A 13,653-nucleotide genomic window follows, 5' to 3' on the forward strand; every position below is an offset into this window, starting at 1 on the left:
TCTGATGTTAAAACAGTGCTTGATTTCAGTATCAGAAAATAATGAATACCTTTTTAGGTAATAGGAAGAACACTGATTCTGATACTGAAAACATACCATAATTCCAATTGTATAGGGCAGACCTTGATCTAGTATAATTTGGGGCTCTGAACAGGTGGTTAATTTTAAATTGCCAAATGAGTCTTTATCCTTTATGATCAAATATTAAAGACAATTAATCTTTAGGAGTTCAGTTTCTCAAAATTATAGCTTACATTCTCATCCCATTCTGGCATATATCTATGTGACTGACCTAGAAGATGTAGTCAAGGCTCTATAAAGCAGTGTCATCACTGTATTATGTCTCCCTATTGTTGCAAGCTCTTAAACACTTACTTCCACACAGGCTGTCTGTCTGTGATGGTACTGCCGGATGCTTTATGAACTCCGGAGTAAACTTCTGATGTGTGGTGCAAGAGTCATTGCCTTACCAAGCTATTTATTGTTGACAAGATACTGAGATGAAGACACAGAAGAAAAATCTGCCATCCCTGAGTGCTAGATTAGAGAAACGCTAAGAATATTACACATCAGGAAAGAGTTTTAGTGAGACAAGGGGAGAAGTTTTGCTCTCTTTGATCCCTTTTGCTTCCAGAAAAGGGTATTAATGTTGGAGACTGTGAGGTAACAACCCTTTGAGGTGCTTCCTTCTCCACCTACGCCCAGTCTCCCAAGTGTTCAGTGATCCCTATTCTAGAAAACTCAGACAGGGCATGGGATTAGGGTTAGGGTGATCAGTGACTCTTCAGGCAGCTATTTGTGCACTAGGACCTGCAGAATTCCCATGATCCACAGTAACTACCACTAAAAAAAAAAAGCCTTTCAAAAATATCATGGACCAGGCACAGTGGCTCATGCCTGCAATCCCAGAACTTTAGGAGGCTGAAGCAGGAGGATTGCTTAAGTGCAGAAGTTCAAGATCAGCCTGGACAATATAGTGACACTTTGTCTCTACCAAAAAATTCAAAAAATCAGCCGGGCATGGTGGCGCACACCATTAGTCCCTGTTACTCGGGAGGCTGAGGTGGGAGGATTGCATGAGCCCAGGAGGCTGAAGCTCCAGTGAGCCGTGATCATGCCACTACACTCCAGCCTGGGCAACAGAGCAAGGCTTTGTCTCAAAAAAAAAAAAAAAAATCCCGCCCTGCTAGCATGTCAAAATGTCTAAAATCATGGCACTGCTGAGTCTATTTTTGGCAGATTTAAAGAGCTGGGTTTTGTGGGTTTTGTTTTGGGGAGTGGATAGGAGATATTTTGTCTTGTTTTAATGCAAAAGTTGAGTGCAATACCCCCTGGGGTGGATAATATTTTGGTTGTCATCTCCCTTGACAGAGATTTGTTTATTAAATGGATTTCTGACTGTAGCTGTTGAGATCAAGACCTTTGGGATAGAAAGAGAGTTAAGCATTGACAGTTGTGTAGGTGTATGTGTGTGTAAGTATGCATGTGTATCTTCACATGTGGAAAGAGGAGTAATAAAAAGATATCTTAATAGTGGAACAGGAGGACCACTGCATATTGATGTGGAAGATGCCAGACAAATACTTCCTGTTTCATGACTTCCCTCAGTGCAGCTGGCCTCATACCCTTGACTGATCCTTTCTGAGAGTATCAGTTGAGAACTTTAATATGCATATAAATCACCCAGGGATCTTGCTAAAATACAAAAATTCTGATTAAGTAAGTCTAGGTGGGACCTGAGATTCTGCATTTGTAACAAGACCCTCAAAGAAACATATTCTGCTTGTCTATGGACAACATTTTGAGAAGAAAGGACCTAGCAAGCCCTGGGATTTGGCTTACTTCTAGGTGGATGAGATAAGGGCTTATACAAGCTCTGAGGAAACCCCGGAATTAAGCCAGTTGCCCTATGGGACAGACCCATGGCTGCTGCTGCCCATGAAGGTGGTTCTGAGAGCCCTGCCAAGCCTACTCGAATGGACACACCCAGGAACAAATGAAGTGGCTTTAGGCGGCAGCTTACCCTCTTATGACATTATGGTAAATGCAATGATCTGGAAACTGGCAGAGGTGTTTCTGCTAAATTCTGCATTTGGGTTTTGGGAAACTGTCTCTCCTTTTTAGGTTTTAACCACTCTTTTCATACCCCTGAGTTTTGTTTTGACCAAAGCAGAGTTTCCACTTTACAGTCTAATCTAAAACTAGATAGACATGTTTAGGTCCCATATTTTATGTGGAAAGCTATGTTTCCCCTCTGTCACAAGGCAAAGTGTTCATCTCAAAATGCACATCTTACAATAATATCTTCTTAATACACTATGAGGCTGAACACCTCAGCTTACAAAATCACTTGGTGATGAAATATGGCAGAAAAGTATCCTCAAACTGAAATGTTCAATCAATGAAAAATAAATGTTTCCCATTGTGGAAACTGAGCATAACGCACCAATATCTTCTGTTCCAGGAACTGGCAACCTTCTTCTGTAAAGAGCTAGATAGTAAATATATTTTAGGCTTTGTAGACTTTTTAATCTCTATCACAATTACTCAACTCTGTCACCTTAGCACAAAAGCAACCATGGACAATCGGTAAAAAAAAAAAAAAAGGGAAAAACTGTGTTCCAATAAAATTTCTATAAACATGATTTCACTGTAGGCCATAGTTTGCCAACCTCTATTTTAATCAATATACAGAGAAAACACCTAGGCATTTATTTTCCAAGCCAATGTCCTGTCTTATTAAGGTACCACTTTGGAAGATAATGCTTATGATCCACCAGCTGTCAGACACACACTTAATGCTGGTCTTCTTTCTTTCAGTGTTAAGAATAAATTTGCATGCATTGATTCATCTACTTCCATTTGCCAGAATCCATAAATATGGTGCGGAGCAAAACAGTGACTTCCCTTGAGGGGCATATATGATGACACAGTGATGAGGCATTTGCTAGGGTAAACGCTGAGGGGTGAGCACATCACAAAGATCCCCAGGCTTCCTCAGCTTGAGAAGGTACATTCAGGGAAGTTTGGGGTCCAGAAACCACATAAATTAAGATAAAGAAGTCCCAGAAGTCACAGAGAGAATATTGTGTTTCAGAAATTGGGTTGAAATATTGCTTATTGGATAGAGGGGATTATTTGAGAGAGATGGAAAAAATGATAAACAACATCAGGAAATTGGGAGTGTAATGACAGCCCAAATCATAATTAGACTTGTGTGTCATGCTGAAGAGTTCAAGCTTATTTTGGATGTATGAAGAAAAAGGATGGTCATTTTGTTAACCTATTCATATACTTCCCATATAACCGTCCCCCACCTCCTCAGAGATTATTTGCACAAAAGCATTCATATAGTAGTGGATCAGAGCTAGCTATGAGTGCCACCCACAGCCACTGGCAATAGCAGTGCTACTAGCAATAAGAATAGAACATACATGTATCTAGCTTAGAAAAACCAATTCCTCCCACTGGGCTATGTGCTATCAAGTGACATAATATAAGTAAAATATACTTGTCCCTTAAAGTACATTACAGAATAGAACCAATAGTTTAATTAGTAATTAAACATCCAAATAATTGATATATATCAGCAGATGTGTAACACTGTAACCAGTAACATTATATCTACAAAAATCATAAAATCTTCTAACTTCAAAATCATCTAAGCACATTTAACCCACATGTTCCTAAAGTCAATAGAGCCTTCTGGCATTTGTAAATTGTCCTTCCAATAGGGCTATTTTTAAATACAGTAATGGAGATTTAAGGAATTGACATAAATGTAAAATATAAATAAAACCACATTCTAGCCTCTATTTCAACTCCCCCCAACACAGACACACACACGCACACACACAAAAGAAAAAGTTGTAGCCAAACAAAAATATTATGACAAAAGTTGACATGTTAGAAAGCAGAAAAACATCACACATTTACTAATGTTACATCCAATTGGGTAGTTGTATCATTGTTTCTACTCTTGCTGGTATAAAAATTTTTGTGAGTTTATGGATTTTGTAAACTGCATGATTACTTTTCAAACACTTGAAAATATTAAATGCTATAGTAGTTTTACCAGGTCTTGGCAAAGTGTAACTTTTTCCAGGGAGCCTTCTCAGACCTCCCAATCTTTATCGGTGCCCCTTCGTTGTGTTCCTGTGGCCACCTATGCTTTCCACTGTCATGGTACTCAACACAATGCTTGGCTGCCTAGTTTCCAGGCCATAGGCCCTTTAAGGACAATCCCATGTCTTTCTCATTCATCATTATATCCCACTGCCTTGACCTTAATAGGCCCCCAATATTGATTTGTTACATGATGAATACATAAAGGAAAGTGTATTTAAGAACTAAGTCAATACTTTATCTTTTGATTACAATATTTTGTTCATTATAAATATCTTTCTAATCCTTTCAGGTTCTGAAATTTCCTCAACAGACCCTCCACTGAGTGTTACAGAATCTACCCTTGACACCCAACCTTCTCCAGCCAGCAGTGTATCTCCTGCAAGTAAGAATGTTTTCACACTGAGCTATTGATTTAACCAAGCAGATTGATAATGATAAAATTTCAGCAAACTTGCATGATTCATGCCTGTTTCTTAGCTATGACTTTTTTGGGGCTGAAATTGGGTTTTATTTTTTAACAGCTTTATTGAGATATAATTCATGTCACATTAACTTGCCCATTTAAAATGTATGATCTAATGGTTTTTAGTATGTTCACAGACTTGTACAACCATCACTACAGCCAATTTCAGAACATTTTCATCATCTAATAAAGAAACTCCTAAACATATTAAAGTATCATTCTCATGGCTTCAAAGAGTTAACATAGCTTCCAAAATCCTTTACTTAAAGCCCTGGGAAAATCAAGGTAAATAAATATTCAGTGAGGAATTTAAATTCTGTATTTATTATTAAATAGGTTAATAAATGACAGTCATTCTCCAAAACAATGTTCTCAGTGGGGAGTTTAAGAGATTGGTTGTAAATGGGGATAGGCCAAAAGAGGTTGAATCCTTTTAAATTTAAATTTTTCTGATTCAAATTAATGTTGACAAAGTTGACTGGTAAGGACTATGAATTCAGCCCTCCCATCTGAGGCATCATTAATAATGGAGGTCAGTCTGGGTCAGCAATGCTATGGCAAAGGAGTGGCAGTGACTCTCAAAACTTGTCATTGATGCAACAAATCATAAATTCCCATGTCTGTGGCTTTTGTGTCTAACAAAGAACCATGGTGACTCTCTAATACAAAAAAGCTTATATTCTATGTAAAGTAGAAGTATGGCTCTCATTTCTCATTTAATTAAAACTATCCATTTTAGCTCAAAATGAGAACTGAAAATGGAATAAAACAAAAGCAGTCAGTAGAAATGAACAATTCCTTTGGCTGGTAACCTTTGGCATGTAGCCTGCAGTCGCTGTCACAGGTTGATACTTCTCAGAAAATGAAGCAAGTGGCAGAAAAGCTTGCAAACCACCCATCAAAAGTTTCATATCCATCTGATTTTCTCATGTTCTTAATGTTTTGTAATTTTTCTTTTCTTCTTTTTTTTGAAGCCTCTTTTTCTTCTACTTTTAACTCACCACCGGTTCATCATGGCATTTTTCATTTAACAAGTATTAGCATATTCAAAAATAATAAAACCTTAAATCTCTCTAGTATCCTGTGTATTAGTTATCCATTGCTGCATTAAAAATGCCCCAAATTTTAGCAAAACATATATTGTCGCATATGGTTTCTGGGGGTCAGAAATTCAGGAGCAGCCTAGCTGGAAGGTGCTAACCTGGGTTCTTTCATGAGGTGCAGTCACACCATTGGCTGAGGCTTCAGTCATCTGAAGGCCTGACTGGAACTAAAGAATCTGCTTCTAAGCTCTAGCATATAGATGATCTCAGTTCCTCAGCACATGGTCTTCTCTATAGCTCTGCATACAATATGGCAGTTGGCTTCCTCTGGACCAAGTAATTCAAGAAACAGTGTGACTAAGTCAAAAGCCATATTGCCTTTTTATGGCTTAGTCTCCAAAATTGCATGTCATTACTTCTGCTTTATTTTATCTACTAGAAGTAAGTCACTAGGTCCATCTTATATTCAAGGGGATGAGAATTAGGCTCCAAGTCTCAAAGAATCTGTGAACAAATTAAAGCCACTATACCCTGTCATTTAGAAGTGTCTGTAAATAAAAGGCAATGTGGTTTGATCTTTATTATGAGTGGTAGACAGAGCAAGCATTATTGTTCCCACTTGCCAGATGGGGACTTTAAGACACTGAGAGCTTAAGTGATCACATACCTAGTAAGTGACAGTGTTTTGCATTCACACCACAGTGTTATGACTAAATTTAGTTCTCACCACATTAGACACCATTTTTTCTCCAGTTGATCTAAACATATCATGAGAACAGAAACCGTATTTGTTTTTCCTCCTAGCACAGAGTAGAGAGTCAAAAACTATTAGTTGAATAACTAACTGAATGAATGAAATAATTAATAAGAATAATGTTCCTTCACTATGTAGATGTTATTTAATAGATTATTTAATGCTAAAGAAAAAAGATAAAAATATATTTCTGCCTTCAGAAAGGTTGCAGTCTACTTGGAAGAGAAGGTATACACACATAAAAATAATAATTCAAAATACTAAGATGAAAGGTGGTGTACCTTACAGAATTAAAATGCCCAGGGAGAGGTACAAACCAGTAAGTATTAGGCTTTGAAAGTTCTTTGTGAGTTCATGGGCTCAGAAAATGTTACCCGGGAGAGATGAAATAACTTGACCTTTGAAGTATGTATTGTATATATTTGACTCAGTGGAGAGCTTGAAAGAACGTTCTAAACAGAGAAAACAAAGTGAGCATTTGTGCAGTGACAAAGATGTTTATGGGCATTTGAGAAAGCATCAGTAGATAAGTTTGGATCAAAGAGGTGGTATTGTGTACCAAAAAAGCAGGGATGAAAATTGGAAAATGCAAAGTAAACAAAGCCTTGAGCCCCAGTTTAAGGACTCCAAATGCTGTCCTTTATGAAATGGGAGAAGGACCTCATTCCACTTTATTTTAGAAAGAAAGTGATATTATTTATTCATCAAATATTTATTGAGCACTTACTATATATCAGGTACCTTTGTAGGTGCTGTGAATACAGCAATGAACAAAACTGAAAAAAAAAATGTCCTCATGGCATTTATATTCTGCTAGTTAAAAGCAGACATGAATTTCTTCTAGTTGCATTTTTATGGGGTTAGTCTACATACAGTAAGTGCTTATATCAGTGCTTACAAACACAATTCTTACTTCTGTGACAAAATTCAAAGCAAAAGAAAGCAGTTGTTACACTTCAGAAGCCTACAATTTAATATAGTTTTAGTATTAATGAAGGAAAGAAAGCACAGTCAAGTACCATATTTGTTTAAAAAGCAGGGGGGAAAAATGCCACCTGATCTACTATCACACTAAGATGATGTAGTTGGGAAGTCTGTGCAGACTCAAAAGACCTCCGTAAAATAAGGTTCCACCACATTGGACCTGAGGATTGTGTTAGATAAGTGGTTGTCAACCAGGGTAATTTTGCCACTCCAGAGGACCTTCGGCAGTGCCTGGAGACATTTTGGGTTGTCACAATGAGGGTGGGAGGGTGCTACTGGCATCTAGTGTATAGAGGCCTGGGATGCTGCTAAACATTGTACAACACAGCCCAGAACAGCCCTCACAACAAAAAATTATTTGGTTCAAAATGTCAATAGTGCCAAGGCCAAGAAGACTTGTTTTAGATCAAGGCTTAGGTGTAATTACAATAGGTATCTCTTACTTTACAAAATCAAATCTGGATTTCTGTCAAGATGGCAACAATAGTTTATGTTTGGAATAATTTTCTGTTTGATTTTGTATGTCAATAAAACTCATGTTAAACCAGTGGCAGATTATGTCTAAATAAACTTATCTTTTTGGAATAATCACTGAATTATTATTGAAAAATCCAGATTTTGTCTTGGCAAACTGGAGGGTAATTGTGAAATCACACAATGACTTCCTGCCTCAGAAGCTGGTAGGATTCACCTTTGCATGTTCTTTGAAGAAAGGAAGTGAGATGAAGTATGTCACGGAAACCAACTTCAAAGGCTGTGGTTTCATTCCGAATTCTAAGATGTAATGAGCTTTATAATCCAGTCATCATTACGAAGCTGCATATCTGGCTGCAAGCATCCAATTCTTATTTTTTCCTCGATGAAAGGATATTTTTTAAACAAATATTGAAGGTCATGAAAGCAATATTCTTTAACGAGGGGAGGAGAACTTAATAACTCATAACAAACTGCAAGAGTTATCCAGGGAAGCCCAGCTCAATTCAACCTGAACCAATTAGTGTTTGCTGAGTCCCAGCTGCATTCTCAGCGCAGTTCAAGGAAGACAGGCTGACAAGCTAAGTGGCGAGATGAGACAAGTCCATGTGGAACAATCAGAGACAACTGATGAATCCAGGGTGGGGCTGTACAGACACAATTCAGGAGTTTCCGTCGCCTTGAGGAGAGAGCCCTGTGCCTTTCAATTCACTGGCTATGATTTGGCTAAGAGTTACGTAGCCTAAGAGATGCCAACCCGGTGTGGCAATCATCCAAGACACTTATTCATGAAACTCATAAGTATGGAGCGCCTACAATGTGTCAGGGACTTTTGAGGTGCAGGATACAGTGATGAACAAGACAGACAGGGCTCCTGTTGCTTACAGAGCTTACGATCCTGTGTGACCCACTTGCCTTGCCTCCTGTTTTACTGCCCATCAGTCCCTTTGGCTCTGCCTCCTATTGTTATGTCTGCACATGACCCTTAGACCTGATGATGTTGATTTTAATATTAAGCCCTTTCTAATGACTTAGCTGGTCCTCACTATCTGGGTCTTTCTATTCCTGGATACTTAGAGTAAAACACTAGGTCCAGTCTGCCTCTAACCCTCCAGCCAGCACCCCAGGTAGACATAACTGATCTTCGGGAAGTGGATGATCAGACATTGAGGGGCACAGGGTAAAGGAAGCAACTGACCAGGGGATGCAACAAAACTACTGATTTATGAGTAAGCATGTCAGAAATGGTGGGGGATCAACCCAGAAGACATGTCATTAGATGAGATTAGAAGAAAGTAAATCAGAAATTCGGCAGTTGATAGGGGCATTGGATTCTAGTGTTAACAGGGGAACGCCAGAGAGAGTCTGCAGGACAGCGAGAAGGCTCCAGTGATTTGTTTGTGATAGCAACTTCTGACCCCTTTGCTAGTCATGCCATGCCTGTATTCAGGTGCCTCAATTGCTGTCCAATAGTTTCTGCCTTTATCAACATGTATCTGCTGCTGAAAAGTAAGAAAAGTCAGTGAGTGCTGGGGGAAAGGAAAGGGGATCAGGGAAGTCTTCATGCAGGGTCTGGAAGAAAATACTGACTCAGGTGGAAGAAAGATGAGAAATGGATCTTCACATTCGCATCATAAGCAAAGGCGTAAAACAAAATGAGTGCAGGACATGAGAAGACAAGCAGGAGTTCTGACATTGCTTGTTGGGAGAGGGCTAAGGGTTGATTAGGTGGGGTGGAACAAGGTAAAGATGAGCTTCAACTCATTTAGCCCCAATTCATAGCCCACAGCCCAGCATGTCTCCTTTATGCTGGACTGAAGGTCAGTGCCCATGTTATCCTGACCACGCAGATTGATGAGGCCGATTCAAATGTGTTTAGATGTAGTTGAAGCCTGTATTGTCCAGTTAATGTCACTACTGTGTTTAAACGTCAACTAATGGGCTATGAATTGGGGCTGTGATCTGAACAACAAATAGCCACTATGGCTTTTTTCGTATGTGGGAAAATGTCAGGAAAACAGCAGTTATGTATATGGTAGGTGATAGTTGCAACAGCAGGGAGAAAGAAGACTAAATGATATAGATTTAAAGTGGTTTAAGTTTATTTTCCATGATCACGAAGGTGGTTAAAAAAATGATATGATCTGAACTAGAATGGGCATTTGTAGAAATGGAGAGTGCTGCAACAGAGGCTCACCAGGATTGTCTGCCTAAATACAGGGACTAAAAAGGTTTTCAGAGAACAATCATGCAAGGACCTTTCCATTTTTTCCTAGCAATTACATAAAAATGTTTACCAACTGCCATGATTGTATAACAATACTAAGCAATAATATTAATATTTGTTGGTTGCCTCCAATGTGTATGGACTGTTCTAAACTAGTAAATGTATTTTCTCATTGAATCCTCCCAACAACACAATTACTTAGGTACTATTATTATCCCACTTTACAGATGAAGATACTGAGGCACAAAGAGGTTAAATAACTCACCCAAAGTCATGCAGAAAGTAGATGAGCCAGTATTGAGCCCAGACAGACTTCAGACCTTGAGTCCTACTGCCTCAAAGAGTACATGGTTGGTGCTGAATAAATGTCTTTAGACACTGAATAAATCCCTTCCAGTGTGAAGCTGTTATAGGTCTTAGGAAAAGGTCAAACATGACACCTATGCTTATATTAATCTCTCCCTTTTTCAGACCAGTGTTTTCCTGAGACATGCAGCATCTGAGAGTGAAGATAACATTTCCTCAGTTGGAAATAAATTAGAGAAACCCCTCCTGCATTTGTAGCCCACCCCTGCCATCAACACTATTATCATATAATTCTCACTGTAGATATGAATATACAGAATCCATACAAAACTCCAATGCTTTTCCTTGAATCCTGGGAAATTCTGTTTATTGTATCTTTTTCACCACCTTCCACCTGGGGCACACAACATTCTGCAGACTGTTAAAAGGATTTTTCTTTTTTCTACATCTGTCACCTGTAAGTCAAGGTTAGCCTTCTTGATGACTAGTTTACTTTGGGTATTCATCTATTCAGTTACTCCCCTTGGGGTGAGATTCCTCAGGGTAAAAGCTATCAGTTGACCTATTTTTCAGTTTATTTCATAATTATTGAGTATCTACAAGCTCACCACATGATGCGTGATGAGCTCTGTCCTGCTTACTGTCATCTTCCCCAAGGGAGTCCTGAAACCCTTTCTGGACCAGTAAGCCAGCAATACACATTATTATTCCCCATTTAGTCAGCACATGCCCCAAACAATCTGCCTCTCACATGAGAAAAATTTTATGCAGGGTTTAGATTTAGGTTTAGGTTTCACACCACATGTCTCCTTTATGCTGGGCTGAAGGTCAGTGCCCACGTTATCCTGACCACACAGATTGATGAAGCTGATTCAAATGATGAAGCTGATTCAAATGTGTTTAAATGTAGTTGAAGGCCTATATTTTCCAGTTAATGTCACTACTGTGTTTAAAGGCTCTTTGTGCTGCAGGTGAATTGATGGAGAGCAATTACACATTTGTCCAGAAACTAGATGGCTAAGTCTAAGTCTGTGCTATGCCGATAGGTGCTATAGTGATAGAATGAAAGGCCCAATGGAAATATTTCTATTTGAGACAATAAGTTAAATTTTTAGGTTCAGTTTTACATTGGAATAAGGCAAAATCTTAAATAACAGAGTCTGACTAACCAGATAAGTTAACCAGCAGCTTGAAACTTACAAATAACTTTTACCTTTGTACTTGGTTGATTAAATAAGCTAAACCGGTAGGTTAGCAAAGAATAATTTTTACTGTTTCCATTCTTCTCTGTTCAAATGAGATATATTGAATAATTTTTTCTTGGCCTCTAAAAGAAATTTCAGACAGATTATTTGGCTTTTTTGGTGATTTCCATATAATAAATGTCATCTGGTCCCTTTCAGCCACAAGAACAGACCGGTGTCAATAATTAAAAACTCTTGTCAAATGTAATGTCAAAACTCAAAAAAGTTAATTTAGTCCAGAACTTCTTTCCTCTTCCTTCCCCCAAGTGTGGCTCTAACTCAACTTGGAAACACTGGGATATGTGAGGTGGGGGTAGGGAAGAGACGGGAAATGTCTCTGATTCCCTGGCTTGGCTTCATCCTCTCCTCCGCTCCTAGCTGCTGGCTTCGGTCCCTCTTTATGGGGAATGGCGTAAGAAGAAGAGGGAGAGGTAGGTAAGGAAGGAACTTCCTTAATAGGCTGGATGTAATCTGACTTAGGTGTCCTCTGGATGAGGAGAATAAAAATTGCCATATTGACTTCATGGGGCACTCTGGCAGATTTTTCGGAAATCCCTGACTGTCCTATGGCTGCTGTCCCTTGGTGCAGGCCATGCCTCTCTTCTGGTCTTCTGCTTCCTTCTCCCTGCAGCCTCTAAACTTCTGAAGGTCAGCTCCTCTTGGGGGCTTCTTTGTTCCTCTAGGTGTTCTTCCTGAGTGAGATTCTTTTCATGGCACCCTATTATGTCTGGAAAAATATGCACCTTTGCCTACTCTATGGGGGAAGTGCTCCTCTTCACCAGTGTGGCCCTGTCTCTCTTCTCCATACTCATTCAGAGCTGCTAACCAACCATGGACTCCTAATGCAGCCTCTCCAGCCTGAGTAAGGCACCATGCCCCTTTGTCCTAAATTCCAGGACACACAGGTCAAGAGATCTGAGTATTTCTCTCAGATCCACACTTCGCTTCGTCTAAAGTGAAGGAGCGGATTCTTCTTCATCTTCTCCATGAGGGAGGGCCTGATGCACAGGACCCTTCAAAGGAACTCTTAGCCAGTCTGCTCCCACCCCGTCACACAGCTTTGAGGTTGATGATGGACCACCACTGACAGGTCCCACTCCACACTGCCTCGCATGTCCTGCATAGGTGGGCTAGAACCCTGCTTTCAACGTGAGGTGGCTTGTGCCCTGTACTATGGTTCTTAACCTTTGGAACCTCATCTGAAATGAAGGTACAAGGATTCCATTTAAAAATTTTGTTCTGCATTAACCATTGAAGAGTTAAAGGAAATACAGTGAAAATGAAGCAAACATGATGAGGTGATGGTTAACCCACTGAGAGGATCCACAGAAAGCTGTAGTTCTTAGCAATAGTGTGATGGATGGAAGATAAACACTGAGTTCTAGAAGCATTGGCCAAAGGTGAGGATGCTTGAGGAACATGAAGGGAGACAGGAGAATGCAGAAAAGGGAAAGCTTTCACGTGGGTTCCTTCTTCTAAGGGTGATTAAAAGCAACAGAAGAGACTAAGCAAACAAAATACCTACTATAGCACTTGGTTCACAGTAAGTGTCAACATGTTGTATTCTATTATTAGAACCTCTAAATCCATTTGGAAATACAGTAAGAACCCAAGATAGGAAATAGAGTGGCTGATTGACCAGTCTGTCTTTGTCTAAGGGGTGTGTGTGTATGTGTGTGTCTGTGTGCGTGTGTGTTTTAATAAAAATAATCTAGGTTTAGAATGAAAGCAAATAATCTAGGTTTAGAATTATGTATCTACTTGAGATGAGATAGATACTGATGTAAACAAAACCAGGCTCACAAGGACCAACATCTAGTGAGGGGAGGAGGGAAGTGGGCAGTAAAGAGGAGCAGAAATCTACAGTTAGCATGAAAAGCCACATTATACCCTACTTGATATGTCCCCCACGACTGCCCTCTCCCTTTCTCTTGCTTTGCTCAGCGAAGCTAGCCTCCTAGCTGTTTCTTCAACATACCAGGATTTCTCTCATCTCAGGGCCTTTTAACCTCACTTCCTATGCCTGAAAA

The 13,653-nt window shown here is 39.4% G+C and overlaps 1 protein-coding gene across 1 annotated transcript in view; it reads left to right on the plus strand.

Moving 5' to 3' along the window:
- The window catches only part of CD96 (CD96 molecule), a 106,700-nt gene that overhangs the window by 59,091 nt on the left and 33,956 nt on the right, over positions 1 to 13,653 (plus strand). Inside the window, exon 10 of the mRNA XM_055110268.1 lies at positions 4,418 to 4,510. Coding sequence (XP_054966243.1) covers positions 4,418 to 4,510 — 93 coding nt within the window. The remainder of the gene's footprint in view (positions 1 to 4,417; positions 4,511 to 13,653) is intronic.

Source organism: Pan paniscus, chromosome 2, assembly GCF_029289425.2.
Source record: "Pan paniscus chromosome 2, NHGRI_mPanPan1-v2.0_pri, whole genome shotgun sequence".
Classification (NCBI taxonomy): Eukaryota; Metazoa; Chordata; class Mammalia; order Primates; family Hominidae; genus Pan; species Pan paniscus.